The 19,609-nt window shown below is 34.9% G+C and overlaps 2 protein-coding genes across 6 annotated transcripts in view; one reads left to right on the forward strand and one right to left on the reverse strand.

Annotated features, from left to right (window-relative positions):
* LOC141427542 (uncharacterized) overlaps window positions 1-19,609 on the reverse strand; it is a 60,474-nt gene that overhangs the window by 10,128 nt on the left and 30,737 nt on the right. For all 4 annotated transcript variants that reach the window (XM_074087082.1, XM_074087081.1, XM_074087079.1 and 1 more), the window contains 2 exons: window positions 14,414-14,553; window positions 8,115-8,233 (listed from right to left, as the gene is read on the reverse strand). In XM_074087082.1, the coding sequence (XP_073943183.1) occupies window positions 8,115-8,233; window positions 14,414-14,553 (259 nt within the window). The remainder of the gene's footprint in view (window positions 1-8,114; window positions 8,234-14,413; window positions 14,554-19,609) is intronic.
* Window positions 15,623-18,822, forward strand: LOC141427544 (uncharacterized). Of its 2 annotated transcripts, none has more exons than XM_074087084.1 (4): window positions 15,623-16,052; window positions 16,505-16,618; window positions 16,912-17,027; window positions 17,147-18,822. In XM_074087084.1, exons 1-4 carry the CDS (start codon window positions 15,982-15,984, stop codon window positions 17,365-17,367), a joined length of 522 nt encoding a protein of 173 aa, XP_073943185.1. In that variant the 5' UTR covers window positions 15,623-15,981; the 3' UTR covers window positions 17,368-18,822. The 2 variants fall into 2 exon arrangements, with proteins under 2 accessions (XP_073943185.1, XP_073943186.1); XM_074087085.1 differs by having other exon boundaries at window positions 17,165-18,822.

Genomic DNA, 19,609 nt, shown 5'->3' on the forward strand with positions numbered 1-19,609 from the left:
ACGGAGTTCTGATGTAACACACATTAAAAACCTCCTTCTTTGAAATCGGTTAATAAAACTAAAAATCAATCAAATCAATCAAAATAAAACTAAATCCAATCAATGTCAAAAGTGTTATAGGTTCAATTTGTTTTTATTTTATTGTATTTTAATCATTTTGATATAAATAAATAAAATAAATATGAGTTAAACAAAAAAGTAAAAAGTGGATAGTTTTACTTCAAAATATGCGAATTTGACAATTAGATGTCTAATCTAGAAAAAAAAACATGGTATTATCTCTCTATGCTATTTCTATTTTAGAAAAATTCCCATTATTTTAGTGGGTTTTTTATATTTTATTTGAACCTAATAATTTCACACATCTTCACGTTTCGTTTGATATTGTATTGTATTGTATTGTACAACTCTTTATTGTACATAAAAACACATGAAAATAACAGAACACAGGATAATAAGATGTACAAAGGGATATTAATTGGCATTTCTAGCAATCAGAAAGTAATTACAGTTTTTTTTTTATCAGAGAATTGTTGATTGATTGAAAACCATTTCCAAGATATTGTTACGTTCGTGGGGTGGGTTCGTGATTGAAAAGCACTTTTAACACCGATGAATAAGAGTAGGATTTATTTTCACACTGTTACTTAACTTTACAAAATACTTCTCTAAAACTCACTTACAAGTCGCTTTGATTCTCTTCGATGTTTATCTCTCGGTATCGCATTCGAAACTTACTCTGCCGCAACCTCGCCCGGCTTATATACCCCCGGTGAATCGGTCCACAAAGTTCGAGAACAGTCCAGCTAGGACGTCATACCTACATCTCGAATGTTCCAGAAACGAGTAGTGTTTGTCTCTTTCATGTGCTATCTCTCTCACACAGTTACTAGAATATTCCAGAAATAGGGTCATCTGTCTGTCTCTCTCACACATATAGGCTATCCTTGTTACACACCTTCTCGAATGTTCTCAGTATAGCTATCTCTTTCACTCCTATTGAAAATTTCGTCATATACTGAAATGTACTTCAGGGGCCCATAAGGGGTCCTGAAAACGCCTGAAAACGGGTTTTCAGGTTATGGCGTCATCGGATAGAGAGTGGCCTGAAACGGACTGAAAACATGTTTCAGGCGCCTGAAAACGACGGCAACTTGGGTAAAATATTGATAAACTTATATGTGATAGAGCGTCCTCTGAAACGGCCTGAAACGGTATTGCAGCCTGCTGAAAACGCCTCCAAGGGGTCGAAAAACACGATCAAAGTTTATCACCTAACCCACCGTCGTAACAATATAATAAAAAACATAACGTTCAATTAAAAAGTTACTTATATAGTAATGCATGAAAATATATAGTACTCGTACATAGTAAGTGAACAATTGTTTCCACTGTTGCTATTTCATTTCCTCGCCGTCGAAGTGAAAAGCAGAGTGTAAAACTCGACCATTAAACCCATTTTCCCCTCGACGTGTTTATTCACTCTAGCCGTACCGGATCGGGTAGCTATATTGAACGTCCTGGGTAAAGTGGCTCGTTTTGTGCTCTTGTTGTACAGTCACCAGCATTAATATCTGCCACAGCGGAGCGTGCAAAAATATCTGACACATCCTTCCGGCCCTAGAAATAGTCGTATCAGATATTTATGCACGCTTGTTGTGTCAGATATTGGTGCTGGTGACTGTACGTACAATCTACTATTTATGTTATACTCTAGTGCGTAAATTAAAATATTCGTGTAAGACCAATGCGATCAGGCGCCAACAACCATTACGAAGACAAGGACATAAATGAAAAAAGTTCTTCTTTTAATTTGTTTCCTTTGTTTTTATCTATAGTATATTTTCTATACATACTATATTACCAACATACCTACGACATATCAAAATGCTAGTAAAAGATGATGACAAAGTTTTTAAGTGAACAAAAGTTTAACAAGATATAAGTATATGAATTAGGAGGTTTGTCTGAAAAACTTTGAAAATACTTACCTCAGAATTACTCATCATTCAACTTTATTTACCTATTATTACCTAGCTATTAGCACGTCAAGGTTTTTCCCGTTACGTCACATTTTAAACGTACGTGACCTTTTATTAGGTTGACTTTTAAGAGTGAGCAGAGTTCCCTACTCATGACATTTACAATCACACCATACCTCTCTTTGATTGATTATTATCACAATATATAGGTAAACCTGGGGTGATTATTGTACAATGATTATACTCCTTAGGGAGTTAAAAATATATAAGTACGCATCTTTTAACTTCTAGAGGTTAAATGAAGCTTTTTATTTCCGCTACATAAGGCTATATTGACATACATTTGCAGCATCCGAAGAGAAAAGCGTCATGGGTAGGTACTAGGCACTTAATAATTAAATAAGGCCTACTAAATTAGTCACTGCAGCAAAAATAGAGTAGAATATATTTTGAATAAGTAGAATTTTAATAAAAGCCAAGATTTGCAGCGAATATGTATCATGTTACTAAACACGTAGGTTCGTGTGGTCGATAAATCCTTATGCCTTGATAAGGGTTAAAACAACTAAAGGATGGAATATTATATCAGTTACGATGTGTTGAATGAAACTTTACTAATAAGGTCACAAGGTAAACTTTTGACTAAACTTCCGCCTAGTAAAATGACTAATCCCACTTTTCCGCGTTCGATAAATTCCAAATAAATTTCAACGGAAAATAATAAATCTTTTATGGCATTAAAATTCTTTTTATTTCCCACGATCATTTTGTTACAATGTTAAGGTAACAGATTTAAAATTATTTATCGCCTTTACATGCGGCTTCGCTCGTTTGAACCTGGATTAAGGGTAAAAGTACTTCACATATTTATGGGGGGTCAGGCGATTTGTGACACAGAAACAAAATAATTGCAAAACTAAAACTAATCAAAATTGGTATGACCTACTTTATAGATGGCCGCTTAGGTTGGAAAATGAAATGAAATTCCAGGATTTTACTAAATCACAACATCACCGCCTGTACTCAAAATCAAAATCAAAATCAAAAAGCCTTTATTGCTGAGAAGGGATTATTTACAATTACTGTTTTAATAAGTTAGTCACTTTCAGCGTGTCCTTGTGACACAAAGGCCTCCTCCAGTTCTTTCCAATTGTTTCTTTGTCTTGCTAATCTTGCCCATAACGGTCCTGCAACTTTTTCAGGTCATCTGCCCATGTTTTTCTTTGACGGCCTCTTTTTCTTTTTGCATTATAACGTGGAGTCCAGTCTGTAATCAATGTCGACCATTTTTCTCCCTTATCTCGCATCATATGACCGGTCCATTTCCACTTCAGCATCCTTGTCTTTTTATTGACATCCTCGACCCTGGTTATCTTCCTTATATCAATTGCTCGCTTTCTGTGCCGCAGGTTGTAACCTAGCATGCTTCTCTCCATTCCTCTCTGACAGCTCACTAGTTTTTGAAATGCTTTTTGCGTGCAAGCCCAAGTCTGACAGCCGTAAGTTATAATTGGTAGAATACATGTATTGTAAAGCTTCCTTTTGATCCCCACACTGTACCTCTTGCCCTTCATTACATCCTTCAGTGACCAGAATCTTTTCCAAGCGTTTGTTATTCTTTTTTCTATTTCTGATTCCATTTGATCACTGAAAGATACAATCTGACCCAGATACACGTAGGAATCGACATATTCAATGTGTATATTATCTACCGCTATGGTGACCTTGGCTCGGTTGGACATCGCCTTGGTTTTGGTTTTATTCAGGGTAAGCCCAGCCTCTTTACTCTTTGTTGCCAGCTCTTGCAGCATCAGTTGTAGGGTTTCTGGATTATCGGTAATCAGTAGTAGGTCATCAGCAAAACGTAGGTGGTTTAGGTTGGATCCATTGATATTTATTCCCGAGTTGTCCCAATTCATTTCCCTGATTATTTCCTCAAGCACTGCTGAAAAAAGCTTAGGTGAAAGCTTAGGTGAACAAAGCCTGTACTCACAAACTTTCAAATTTATAATATTAGTAGGATAATGATTATTTGACGTCAAACGCTGATACATTCAATGTTGTGGCAAGTGACATATGTAACGGTGTTTCCCGTCGGGTATTCCATACTGCTTGACGCATACAAATATATGGCGAATATACGAGTATATGTAGCGAATGTTTTTGCGTCTACAGATAGTGTGCCATTGCAGGGCAAAGACGTCCCCTCTTTCAGGCCATCCTTCGAGAGATGCAACTGTCACCGAGATTATTTTTGGTCTACATACATTTAGTTAAAAAGCTTAAATACGTATCGCTGACCGTTTCACGTGGACATAATACCATGGGCACGTGCATGACAATGTCACGTCCTAAGAGCCCAGAATCACAGTTTGCATTTGAATTATAATTATCACGTAGTCAATGTGTTCTAGCTATCAGTTATTTACAAACTATTTTGCGAATTGTTATGTTAGCCGTGTAATCCTATTCTCGGAAACGGATGCCTATCCCATGTGATTATAAATTACTTAATGAAAAACTGAAAAGAGTAACCGAGATTAGAGATCTCGGAATCCAACTAGATCAGGGATTATTATTCTCACCTCACATTCAGCAAATTACTGCGAAGGCTTATAAAATGATGGGATTTATGTTTAGGCAGGGAAGTGATTTTAAAAACATTGATACTTTTAAACTTTTATATAAAGCTCTTGTACGCTCTCAATTGGAATATGCGTCTACAACTTGGAGTCCACAATATCACTGTTATATTGACTCTATTGAACGCATCCAACGCAAGTTCATAAAACGACTGAGTTATAGGTTTGGGGATGTTGCTCTCGACGATATTATTCCTCTTCAAAAACGTAGGGAACATAATGACCAGGTCTTATTGTACAAAATTATCAATAATATTGTTGATTCCCCATACCTCCTAGGTAACATATCACTTAAATGCTCTGGCCTGCGTACTCGCTCCAAATATACTTTTGCCGTTAGGTCTTGTAGGTGTAACTATGCAAGGAATCGCTTTCTCATAAGAGCTTGTTCCACACATAATAGTGATTATAACCATACTGATATTTTTCATCAAAAGTATAATAGTTATGTGGCCGCAATAAGAAGAACTTTGTAGTTGTTTAGTGACTGTTTTCTGCATGTTTTCAAGGAATTAGGTTTGTCTTAAAAAAAAGGAAAAAAGAAAAGATATTGTCATCATTCCTTTCGTTTCTTGTTTAACTTACTTTGTGCATAATATTTTCCTAATAAGTGTAGACATATCAGTGAAATCTTTACTGGCTCATTATTTACATGCATGTATACTAGCTTCATGTATGATTGTATTGCTGTTTGTTTTCCTCAATAAAGAAAAAAAAAAGCTTTATGCACAGGCGTCAGGTCTTAATTGCATGCTGTGTTTACTGATCTTTTAGTAGGTACTGAATATACTCGAGACCAGTTACTGTCGGTGGCGCCACACTCGAAGTTGTGCCTGAGTATGTAAGTATATCTTGGTCAGACTATACAACTCGGTAGAAACAGCTTCGAGAAAGAGGCTAATAGGCGAATACAGTTGGGCTGGGCTGCTTTCGTTAAACTCATATCTTGACGTCCGACATCGACACAGACAGTGCCTAAAAACGAGTCTTCAACCAGTGCGTCCTACCAGTTTTAACCTACGGAGCCGAAACACGAAAAACGTAGTGAAGGGCGTCCTGAGGCACGGTGGACGGACGACCTTATGAGGGTCGCTGGAGGCGGATGGATGCGAGGGGCTGAAGACAGAGTGCTGTGGCGCGTCATTGAAGAGTCCTATGTCCAGCAGTGGACTGCTGTAGTCTGATGATGATGATGATGAATATACTCGTAAAAAGTCAGGCCTTATACCACAAGCGTCTTAACTTAAAAGTGCTACAACTGTATTTATTTTTATTTATTTATAAAGTATATTCACATTATGTATATTATAGTTTGAGCCATATATAAACTAGTTACAGGTACTTTATTCCGATATACATGACAATTAAGGATTACATAAATGTCATTTTTGTATGAGAAAGCTAACAATTAACTTGTATTTTTTTGTAGTATAGTTTAAATGATCTGAACTGAACTCATCTACATACTTAAGTACCTGCATTTACAATGCTTTTGTTCTCGTAATTCCAATCAATTTTGTTAGTGTATTTTGTAATCTAATGTACAAAGAAATAAAGTCAATAATCTACGAGTATATTTACATTCCAAGGCGGTTATTATAATTTGGTTTTACTACGAGCTCGTTATCTTAATTTGTGTTTAATGGTATATAGTTTACGAATGTTAATTAATTAAAAATGATAAATGGTATATATTTAAATGTTACTCAATGGTATTGTAGAAAGTTAATTTTAATTTGAAAAAAAAAGCACGACTTGGTGAACTTTGCACGTTTGAGTTTGAGTTTCGATAGGTAAATTTCTCGTCACTGAGGGCTAAAAGACAGGCGAAATATCGCTAGATGGCGTTATTATCTTAAGGTTTTCTTGACGTTACGGTGGGAAACAATAATGTACAACTCGAAATGTACGCGCAATAATGTACGACGTGTACAATATCATGGTCGCAAATTATCAGGGCGTACAAAATATTGCGCGCGCTATAATGTTCGTAGTGATAATAGATTCGAATGACCATAGATTTGTGTTAGGTTGTGTTAGGTTCAATTGTGACCACAACGCGCGAGCCGAGCGAGCGTGCCACGACAGCGGCCGGCGAAGCGCCAGGACCAAATTAAGTTATTTTGTACTAAATTTATTAATATTCGGTGTACACGAAAAACAATGTCTATAAGCACGGATTACCATGCCGTGCATTATTTGAGCGTGCATTATCAAGTCGTACATTAACTACACTCGTGCTAGTTCGGTACGAGGTGATTATGCTGCACGGCATGATAATCCGTGAACATAAGCACAGATTATCAGGCCGTGCATTGTTTGAGCGTGTGTTAACAAGTTGTACATTAACTACACCCGTTACGGTCTTGCTTACAATTGGCTCATTTAGTTATTAGCCAATGAGGGCTATCGTTTTAAGTCTCACTAGATGGCGCACTGTTGCGTGAGATTTTTAACGAGATGACGCCATGCGGAACTTTAACTGGGTATACCTACTGGGTATACGTTCTTATTTTAATATCTAGGTACTTATTGGTGCTATTAGCCTTCGGTTTTGACTTATCGGTTATCCTCATGCGAGTTTGATTCATTCGGAAATATCCCAGACTAAAATCTATTAATTTTAATGTTTCCATAAAAGGGTATGCAAGGAGCGTTCAGACGTTGTCATTCTGCAATTACACTATCGCTGACGCGTCACACTGCTGCCATCTATGGATGAGTAACTAAACAGGTATGGACGAATTTTGGCACGTCTATTTTTATGATAACGCATTCCATACATTCAGCAACAGCTGTTTATTCACCCTTTTATAAAGCAACGTTACTGATAACATAACTACTTACTAAGTAAAACTGTGATGAGTCAGTTAATGAATAATCTTAGTAAATACTATTGACGTTATAAACTTTTTATTTTTAACATACGTGATTTCATAATAATTTAAGCTGATGTGGTAGTTTTGTTTTATACTTCGCCTAATATGGCTCCATTTTCATTCATTGGCGTGTTCGTTCAAACGGTACAAAAGTGCGCCAGCACAGTCAAGGGCATAAATATGTACAGTCGAAGAAACTGAATCGCGTACCAGGGTGGAACCTTTTCATAATTCATTTCAATACGATTCCTTTGGCAGATGTATGAGATGTCAACTTGACATTAGCATCACAAAGGTTCTACCCTGGTACGTGATTCAGTTTCTTTGACTGTACGTTACCAAAACGTCAAAAATATCTATACACTTATGCCACTAACTATAAGGTCGATGTATACATATATTTGACGCTATGGATATTTATGACCCCGATTTTACATAATTTTGAAACTAGGCGTGCTATTAAATGTAACGAACTAGACCTTAACTACCGTTTTGATATACACCGCCATAAACCAAATAGAAAGTCAGTAGATCTGGGAAATGTTTTCTGACGCCCTTGATACTCGTATTGTTTGTTAGTCATTCATTAGGTATAACGTGTTTTTCCTTACTTGTCTGGTAGGTCAGGAGCCGGTGTCGAAACCACTACGTCGCCGAGTCTCACGTGTTGGGCAAAGTCCGTGTAATGAGGCACACCGCCGCCCACGCCCACCAGAAACACATATTCGACCTGCCAACAAATAATATTCAATTAAAAATTCTCAAACACATTCGATATGCATAAAATTAAATGTAGTCAAGACGTCGAGATTTGAAGATGGAATAAAAATCGGCGAGACCTATTTGTGGCACCCCACTCTTCCAGACATCCTTGACAATACGAGTCATGATTATTTCCGTCTACAAACTGATGAATAGTATACGTTTACATAAAGAAAAGAATTAAAGGCCATTTTAAGCTATTCGAGAGGTTTCTTCACCAAATTTGTAGTCGAGTTTTTCAAAAGAAACTAATGTTATCTCTATTTAACGTAAAACGGAGTGACTCGGAGCTGCCGGGCAAATTAAAAAAAAAGTTTTTCGATGAAGTTACCGATTTTTGCAACTCATTAGCAATGTCTTTATACCTAGATCTTCTTTTCGTTCACATATCAAAAACCCGGACAAGTGGGAGTCGGGTCGCGTACCAAGGTTTCCGTACATTTTTAAACATCAAACTGACAAGATATATGTACCTGTTTTAAGTTCACAAAAAACAGCCAAATTACAATAACAAGGTTTTTTCTCTATGATAAACTCACGCTTGACCGGTTTTTGTTGATATTTAGTATATTTATTTTTTAAATCATTCCAGGTTTGAAGTTTATATGTTTTAATAAATGTAAAGATAAACAATAAAAACAAAAAATTCAACAGACTACAAAAAACCATGAAAATAATTTTCTACCAGTCTGAAGTCGGTCGGTGCCTCAGCACGAGTCAGCAGGAGTAATTGAAGCCCAATATAAAGTGCGTAGGTGAGGTAGATGACTATAGGTTCACTCCTGCTGGCTCAAGCTGAGGCACCGACCGACTTCAGACTGGTAGAAAATTATTTTCATGGTTTTTTGTAGTTGGTTAAATTTTTTGTTATAATTTTTTTTTAACCCTTTTTAGTGTAAATACTCTAAGATACAATAGTTTCATGTCAACTGCTCGTCGCCTTTTACAGAAGATTGCTTTTTCCGATGCAGAGACTTTCTTTATTGAGGAGTACTGGTGCTTCACCACCTATTGGTGCGGCACCAGCTAATTTTATATAATATATTTCGGGGATCTCGGAAACGACTCCAACGATTTCGATGATATTTGATATGCGGGGGTTTTCGCGGACGACAAACCGATCTAGCTTGGTCTTATCTCTATGAAAACGCTTATTATCAAGTTTTAGCTCGCCCAGGTACTTTATTTTTTATTTACTAAAACCTACTACCTTATCAAAGCCAACCCGTTTCACGGGAAATAATTTTAGCGCTGCATTTTCAAATGTATTTAAATAAATTACACATACTTAGATACTTCGGTTCATTCCTTAAATTCATTTATCACTACTCACAATTCAATTGATATTTATGATTTTATGACGATTAGGAGAGCGCCTGGTCTAAATGTCAACGAGTCGGTTGTAAATAAATTGACCTTTATCAACCTTACACCGTGAATACAATCATATGTATAATTGATGTACAACGGAATGTTTCATACAATTTTAACGAACAGTGTTAAACGTCGTAAATAAAGCGACGTATTTTTTTTATTTTTTTCATAAATAAAAATGCATTAACCTTAATACAAGAGCGATTTCTTAAAATTGAAAAAAAAAGCAACACCTATAAAACGATAATCGTGTTATGTAGATTTTACTAGACTCTAATAAAACCTTCGCGGTAAGCAAATTGCACCAATTCTTGTGCAAACCAATTTCAGCCTAGTTTAACGAAGAATTTAGCAACTGTGTTGATCTGTTACTAGGTCGATTCCAGTGAGCTATATGCTATATTTAGCCACAATATTGAAACATACCATTGCCCTGCCGATGTGTTACGCATGCATTTAAGAATCCATAGCATATCGATCTATATTTAAATGTTTCTCAACACAAATGCGTGAACAAAACTTTTTATCAGATATAAATTTTAACCAACTTGAAAAAAGGAGATTCTCAGTTTGACCTGTATTTTATGTATGTATGTTTGTCCGCGATTATCTCGCGTTTAGCTAAACGATTTTAATGCGGTTTTCAGAAAAATATTTGTTACATTTAGGAGGTTTTGGTATTTTAACAGACTTCAAAAAAAAACGGAACTGTCATAAAACAATGTAACTAAGACGTGTTTGGGCTTAATGAAATCGATGTGAGATGTACTTGAAATAAAATCGATAAAAAGTAAGATATAAAGATTTTTTTAATAAAAAAGTAAAACCGACAAAAATATTTTTGACAAAAACAGAACCGACTGCAAATGACTTAAAAATAATTAAATGAAATCAAATAAAGCACGAGCCAGCAGAGTAGACCTATAGCCATCTACCTCACCTTCGTACTATTCTTCTAATTCGACATATTACCGTTAGGAGGTTATAAGTGTGACTATTTGCGATAATTTTAACCCCCATATGCATTATGCAAAAGTAAACCATTTTTGAGTTACCAGATTTTTTTCGCTTTTTTTTTTCAAAATAAGTCAAAAATGCAACATCAAAAATTTATTAAAAAAAAAGTATCAATTTAAATCTAATTGTTTTGATTTATAAAATGAATTAAACACCGGTTATTTATCATTACTAAAACAACAATTATAGGTCCAAATTTAAAAATGCGAGACGAAAAACGATATTATTTCAAAATTTTTTTGAGATTTTTTTCCACAAAAAAAACTTTATGAAACTTGGCTTGCAGATTATTTTAAAAACTTAACCGTTTTCTTAGCTCTCCAACAATGCATAACAACTAGGAACTTATTTCAAAGAAACTGAAATAAAAAGATCACAAAGGAAGCAGGTGGAAATTCGTATTCGAACTAAACTTAAAATCGCTGATTGAATATCTTGCAAATAGATTTAATGCGTACCTGAGTCAGTGAAAGAAGCAAACTAGCAGGTTATGAAAAAAAAAAAGTTTTCAAAGAGTTCTTTTTTAGGGTTCCGTACCCAAAGGCCAACGGAACCCTATTACTGAGACTCCGCTGTCTGTCTATCTGTCCGTCTGTCACAGGGCTCTATCTCTTGAGCCGTAATAGTTAAGACACTTGAAATTTTCACAGATTATGTATTACTGTGGCCGCTATAACAACAAGTATTAAAAAAAGAATAAAATAAATATTTAAGGGGCTCCCATACGTCAAACGTGACATTTTTGCCGTTTTTTGTTTGATATTAATAACAGCAACAGATAGACGCTTGAAATATTCACAGAATATTTATTTGTATAATTATGTACTTTAAAAATCATTAGGTAATTAAATCAAAATTAAATAAATATTTAAGGGGGGCTCCCATACAACAAACTTAATTTTCTTGCCGTTTTTTTGCTAATGTCTAATGTTGTATATATAATGGTACGGAACCCTTCTTGCGCGAATCCGGCTCGCACATGCCCGGTATTTTCAAAAACTTTTCACGCGTGCATTGGTTTTGTTTTAAAAATTGCCGTTGCGTTGTGCAAATTACGCCGTGATTTTTGAAGTAAATACACTCACGACTGTACGCGTACGCAATAGGGGAAGTCACTTCGAGCAAGAACTGTTACTGATTCTGAATTTTATTTTAAACTAGCGTTTACCCGCGGCTTCGCACGCGTAAAACATTAGGTACAGCAGTTGAATTGAAATTCCGTTTTTTTTTTAATTCTCGTGGGAATTCCCTAAAATTACATCGTGGTTTTCATTGACGTTAAATTAAAACACTCATGGCAAATTTCATGACTCTAAGCCCAGCGGTTCTTATTTAGAGATTTTATCCCTATACCGTGGGAATATCGGGATAAAAAGTAACCTATGTGTTATTCCAGATGTCCAGCTATCTCCACACCAAATTTCATGACTCTAAGTCCAGTGGTTATTAGTCCGAGATTTTATCCCTATCCCATGGGAACATCGGGATAAAAGTAGCCTATGTGTTATTCCAGAAGTCCAGCTACCTACATACCAAACTTCATGTATAAGCCCAGCGGTTGTTATTTCGAAATTTAATCCCTATCCCGTGGGAACATCGGGATAAAAAGTAGCCTATGTGTTATTCCAGATGTCCAGCTACTAAATTTCATGACTCTAAGCCCAGCGGTTGTTATTTAGAGATTTTATCCCTATCCCGTGGGAATATTAAGATAAAAAGTATGCTTTGTTTTAATCCAGGTTATAAACTAACTTTTTGCCAAATTTCATCCAAATCTGTCCAGCCGTTTCAGCGTGAAGAAGTAACAAACATACTCACTCACTCACTCACTCCCTCACAAACTTTCACATTTATAATATTATAGTATGATTTGTATATTTTGTTTTATTTGCATTGGGTATTGTTTTTAATTAATTTTATGGAAATTTTAAAGATCGACCTTAAGTTTAGTGCTAATACGAATTTCCGCGTTCTTCCTTTGCGATTCTTTTTTTTCAGTTTCTTTGAAATAAGTTCCTGGTTGTTATGCATTATTGGAGAGCTAAGAAAACGGTTATGTTTTTAAAATAATTGGCAAGCCAAGTTTCATAAAAAATATTGAATTAAGACGAAAAACTATTCGTCTCGCATTTTTAAATTTGGACCAATATTGGTGTTTTAATACTGATAAATTACCAGTGTTTAATCGTTTTTATAAATCAGAAGAAAAAAATAGATTCAAATTAACCTTTTTTTTTAATAATTTTTGACTGCATTTTTGACTTATTTTGAAAAAATCTAAAAAACATAGTAACTCAAAAATGGTTCACTTTTGCATAATGCATATACCTATAGGGGTTAAAATGATCGCAAATAGTCACCCCTATCACCTCCTAACGGGAATTCGTAGAATTACCAATAACCCTGTATATTGGGCTTCAATCACTCCTGCCTGCTCGTGCACCGACTTCAAGCTAGTAGATTAAGTTTTTTGGAGTTGGTTCTATTTTTTGTTTAAAAAATGTCCCAACGGATTAATAATATACTTGAATTGCATCGCTTAAGATTAAGTTCTAAGTCCGTTTTGTTTAGTTCAAATGTTACGTATGTGATGAAATCTCCGTCACCGTAGTGCACTTGTCACATCAATAAGTCATCCACATTGCAAGTTCCTTGCATTGTTGGACAACCACAAAATGACGTACGAAGGTGTGAAAAATACCAGCGACTAAGGAATTACCTGGCAACTATGATATACAGGCCGCAGCGTAATGGAATAAAATTATTTAATGCCATTTTACCCAATTTGGATAAAGGAAGAAAGCAGGATCATTTATGTACCGATCGAAACTTTAGTAGGTAAGTAAGTACAATCGCGTGTAAATATAAGTATGCGTGTTTGTGTTGTACGTTTTTAAATTAAACATTTTCGTATACTATGGAACAATAGTCCGTCAACGATTAAAACAACCAGTACCTCAACAAAAACAACAACAACAACAACACGCCTGTATTCCCAAATGGGGTAGACAGAGCACACGAAACGTTGCCGCTTCGGAGCCACTTTTAGCAATTTTACCCATGTGGTGTCGGGTTAAAATTACAACACCTCTCCATTTCTTCCGTAGATGTCGTAAGAAGCGACTGAAGACATAGGTTAAGGTATACCGTAGGCGACAGGCTAGCAACATGTCACTATTGTACCGTTTTTGTCAAATTTAAAACCTAAAATTACTTAAAGTGGCTCCGAAGGAAACGGTACCTATTATTATATTTTTTATTACATAACACTGACCATGATTGACCCCTATCTCACTGTCATGTGATTCAAGACATTAAATATGTTATTGGTAGTACTGGAATTACGAATATCAACTTATTAATGGCCTCAGTCCTCGACTTCGGGCTTCTAATAGTGTCGTTCGTACGTAACCTACTGCCCTTAAGAAGCAAACCACTTAATCGTTGTTACAAGTGATTTACGCCTTGCACAGAACTAATAAAAACAGGAATCAAAAATTGGGTTATTGCAGCGATGACAGTTCAAAAAGGTTTAAATTTTGAAATCTATGATAACATGAAAGAACATGATGTGCTCATTGACAGTAGGAGAGGCATATAAGTGGTGACATCGTTTGATGAAGGAAATATACGCGAAAACATTTATATTCTACTTATTATAAGTATAGAGTATAGTTGCTGATAATGACAAGGACAACGGTTAAAATGTCCATGATTTTGGTGAAAAAATTTCGAGCTCCATTACTTAGGTAAGTACCTTTTGGAAGATGCCGAGCAGTCTTGTGGTTGTGTTTCCGGCGGCAGTCATTGCTTCTCTCGTCCGGCCAACGGAGGGCAGTTTAGTGGTGACTACGCGATGCGCTCCGATTGTGCCCAAGGTATATACGTTGGATTCACCTGCGAACGAATGAGAGTAATAGTTATGGCTCTTGTTTAGCGGTAGATAACTTCGATATTGGTCAATGGGTCCAAGCTTATGGTGAATTTTTGAAAGTAAATGTTTACATCATTTCGGTGGAGCATTTCTCCAAAAGTCCCATGGTTATTAAAGTATAATATTCTAATTGGTGCCTTATAATTTAAATCCTTACATGTATGACATACACCAAAATTTAGAAAATACCCACCAAAATGACATAAAAGTACAGTCCGATCTCAGTTTGAATGACAGTTTTTTTACAAATATAAAGATTAGAATACGATGTTTTTACACAATTTCAATTTTAATAATGATTTAGTACGATTTTTTACCTGATGATTTAACACCATGGTAAACGCAATTAGATGGGAATAAAAAGGTAGAATCAAGCGTTTTATATCGTTACGTTTAATTTACCTACTCTTACGTACGTGAACAACAGCATTTAAATATAAAAGAAAATCCTGGAATATAAAATTAATCAGTTCTCAAAAGGATCAAACAAGTAAGGACCTATTAGCATAACCAATTTTTGGTGGCAATTAATAATAGGTCCTACTTAAATAGTTTGTTTTAATTGAAAAAAGCTGACTTATTCAGATTCCGAAAGGACACTTATACTTAATTTAATGATTTTGTGCAACAGTGAAGAGCAGCTATGGAATTTATAACATTTATTTTAAGCGTGGTTATGATAATGCGAGTGAGTGCGGTACCTTTGGACGCAAGGTAATTAACACGTATTTATTGTATTTATTAAATAAAATGTATAGCCCTTTCAGTATGAGGGAAGCATAGGGAGCACCCGCCCTGTGGACGCATATGTATAGGTCGGGATTATGATAATGAAATAAAAATTTAAATAGGAATCTATAATGATAAAGATAGTTTTTTGGTGTATACACCAAACTTATACTTAAGACAAGCAAGTCTTTCCAGTGGTTGAGCAAGTTTCTTTGTGAAAATATTTTCAAAGACATTATTTCGCGGTGAAATTTGATGAGTGCAAATTGTACTTATCACGAATAGTTCTTGGTGACATGCTTCCAAAAAAACAATTGTGCAAGAACACCACAAATGAAAAAAAAACTATTCCACGTAAGAAAATTACTGCTATTGGATAGAATCAAGTAGGAAAACTAAGAATTATTTAATACGTTTTGTGTTAATACGTAAATGCAGTGAGTCAATAATTTGTATAAAGGATGGTCATTTAACGCAAAAAGAATCAGTTTACGAAGTGGTTCAATCAAGTCAGGACCTATTAGCATAACCAATTTTTGGTGGCAATCAATAATAGGGCCTACTTTAATAATTTGTTCCAATTTGTAACTGACTAAATCCGCAAAGACTTACTTACTTTCTTAAAAAAACAACAGTGAAAAGTGAACAAGTGAAAAGCCGAAATGGAGTTTATCACATATATATTGTGCGCTGCAGTGTTTGTGCAGACGAGTGCTGCTCCCTTGGAAGCCAGGTAACTATATGTTCAAATTAATATTTAAATTATTGAATTACTAAATTAAATTATTGAAATGAGTGAACGAAGTCCACATAAACATTAAGAACGTTCAGCTTATCAAGAGCATGGTTTATATTAAATACTGTAGATTTCAAATAATGCTTAATTTTAACCAGTTCTATAATTTCTTTATGTACGTATGTACATCAGCATTTTGTTGTTTTGCATTAAATTTGTGAGGCTCGCCAGTGGTCGTATTGTCTAACGCTTTGACGTTCGCGATCGCATTCACCGATCGAAAATTACCCTTATCTTACACCGTGTGACAGAAAGAAGTGGTCGAAATGATAGTGATTTCAAGTGTGTTAGACAATAAGGCCTCAGCTTTAACTGTTGGTATGTACATATCTTTAGGTAATAAATTAGCTTTGTGTCATTTTATTTATTTAAGCTGTGTATTCTTCCAGTTACCCGCATCATAATAACCAGTTTGATCTACCAGAAATTGCACGCAATGGATTCGAGATGACTTTAGAAGCTTCGATTGATAAACAATTCAAGGAGAAACTTCAAACTCAATCGTAAGTTTATTAAAGTAATAGTAGTAGAAGCGGCTATTTCGGGAATATATTCAATGATGTAACTAAAGAGAATTAATCGCTTAACTTAATTAGTTTTCTTAGCAAACATTACTTATTTTTTTTTTATTGAAATTAGTCTGATACAATTTGCGGTTTCCATTCATTGAGTTCGCGATTTAATTTCAACATTCCAGCATCAATTGAGCTTGAAACACTAATTTTGTATCACGTTCAAAATTTCACCCTGTAGGTATTTAGAAGGATTACAAGTAATTCTAAATTGTATTTTTAAGGTCGTGGGATGTTATACTGGAAACTAAAGATAACGCCAAATTCTGTGCAAGCCAAGACGTGGAAGGCATGCATATCTGCATTACGCCGAAGATTGAAAAACCCTGCGACGATCCTGGTAAGAATTTAAACTAATCTGTTGAATTCTGCAGTTCTTCGCCATTTATAATCATTGACTCATCAAATAATTAATTTGAAGTTACTGATACGTAGAGCGTATCAAATCATTCATATTAGATTTGCATCTGATTCCAGCAACAACCACCTTTAAACTTCGCATCAAAGCTGTAGTAAATACAGACGACGAAGAATTGTTATTGCAAGTGTATCTAAATGGAAGTCATCAGCTTGAAGAAATAACAACGTTCGAGCAATTCAAGCATGTTACTGTGGGAGGCGTTATTGGAGACATTCAGAAATTACATTTCGACTTCAGTGAACAGGCGAAAGCGGGCTGATGAGAATTTTTCTTCGTAATTTGCTCAATTAGTTTAAGTTACTACTTGTTTTACATGCTAAACCGCAGTCAATAACGCATTTGAACATGCTAACTAGTGGATCAGTATTTTTGATGGCAAATAACGAGATTATTCTCTTTAAAGCACATCAAAATATGGAAGCAATTCCAGAGGGTCTATTGCGTAACGTTTCTGACACTCGCGATCGCAATCAAATGACAGATTTCGCATTAAAAAACTGTCATTTGATTGCGATCGCGAGCGTCAGAAACGTTACGGGCTCAGGATTAATTTCGGAAAAAATCTATTTCAAAAGTGAAGTCTGAAGTGGTTTTTGATCTCAGTGACGGTCACTTAACGGCGAGCAGCGCGTTAAATGCAATATACTTAAGTATTTTGTGAGTATAGAGTCGAAAGCGATCATATTCTATTCTATAGTTCTATTTCCGTTTCGCTTTCGCTCACCGCTGTCCATCGATTATTATATAAGAGGCTAAATTTAAGTCATTATAATATATTTAAACGGTGTATTTAAAATGAACCCGGAATTTTTGTAAACCTCGTTTATTAGGTACAGAAAACCTCTGTAAATGATTTTTAAATTGTGTTTAACAATTGTTTCCCTAAATTGTGTGTTTAAAAATTCCGATGTAAAAAAACTTTACAGGATAATTCAAATAAACCGACCCAAACTTACAATTATCTAAAATATTCCGGATTAATTTAAAAATACCATGTTATAGTTAAATTATCGATGTGATAAAGTTGCCGATATGTACCTGGATAGCCATTTAATTGTAAGTGTGCGTGTATTTGTGTAAGTGATTGAGTTATATATGTTGACCAAACAAAAATGACCATAAGAATCTAATTTGTATGTCAAATCATAGATTGAGAGATATCACCTTTTAGAGCATGTATGTAATGGTTTTTAGTTTGCCTAATTATTGGATTATGTTTCGTAATATAGGTAAATATTTAAATTTAATCTTTTAAAAGATACACGTTTTTACCGTTTAACTTATTAATTGCAGTATAAATTCTATAATAATTAATTTAAAATATTTAAGAAGTTGAAACTGCATATAATTCAACAATGCTGCCTGTAGTGCTCATTCTTCTTAAGAATACTGTGACTATTACTAAATACTAAGCTAGCATAATTGATTTCAATCTGTGGACTAATATGCCTATACTTGTGACAAGTACCTAATATAGTTATTTATATTGTTTATTAGTGTTGACGAAGTAGAATTTAATGCCATTGATGAATATTATAAAAAAAATGAATGAAAGTTAACATATTTTAATTTAATTGTGTCTCCCAGCTCACTATCCCCTCTTTTTGACTATTTGCATGCATATATTTACCTACATGTTATTTGCGCAGTAAATAAGCAATCTTAACTATAAGTAGTCGTGTCGCATCTTAAAACTATTAGCACCAGCAATACGTATTTGATAGAGAGTATGAAGGTAGGTAATACATTTCTAGCCAAATAAATAAAGATTGAAATCTGCTGAAATACTAGCTGTATTATTGTAAATACTAGCTTCTGCCCGCGACTTCGTCCGCTTGAAATAGTAATTTTGGGAAGTATTTAATTTATATAGGATATATCTATTCTGCCAATAATAGTACATAGAAACTTCTACGGTTTACCAAAAATAACCTATTTTAGTACATTGCTACAAATATAAACTATTTTTTTTTGTTCTTCCATACATCCATCCATCCTATGTTCTTTGGTAAAACATAAATATTTTGCGAGTAGCCATATTTTAGCAATACGACGTGTATTCTACCCTGCCAACACAAAAGGACTAATTCTTCATAGTGAACTATTGACACCTTACGTCCTTTATTGTAAGTCAAGGCATTTTTACTAAGCATAGCTACACATATTTCCGATAAATATACTTATACGTAGTAACTTTTTTGGAATTTTCAAGTAAATAGGTCGAAATTTGAAAAGCGCCAGATCAAATGTTTTTTAGGGTTCCGTACCTTAAAAAGAAAAAATGGAACCCTTGTAGGATTACTTTGCTGTCCGTCCGTCCGTCTGTCTGTCAAGACCCTTTATCTCGTAAACGCGCGGAGTAAGGTATATATCGAGTTGAAATTAAAACCCTAAACTCAGGTCAATAGTCCCGAAAGCTGTGAAAAAATCACACCTCTAAGTCAAGGCAATCAAAAGCTACAGTCGTTAAAAAGGTGTTTCCATACAAATTCTGTTGAGAA

Source organism: Choristoneura fumiferana, chromosome 4, assembly GCF_025370935.1.
Source record: "Choristoneura fumiferana chromosome 4, NRCan_CFum_1, whole genome shotgun sequence".
In the NCBI taxonomy this organism is placed as follows: Eukaryota; Metazoa; Arthropoda; class Insecta; order Lepidoptera; family Tortricidae; genus Choristoneura; species Choristoneura fumiferana.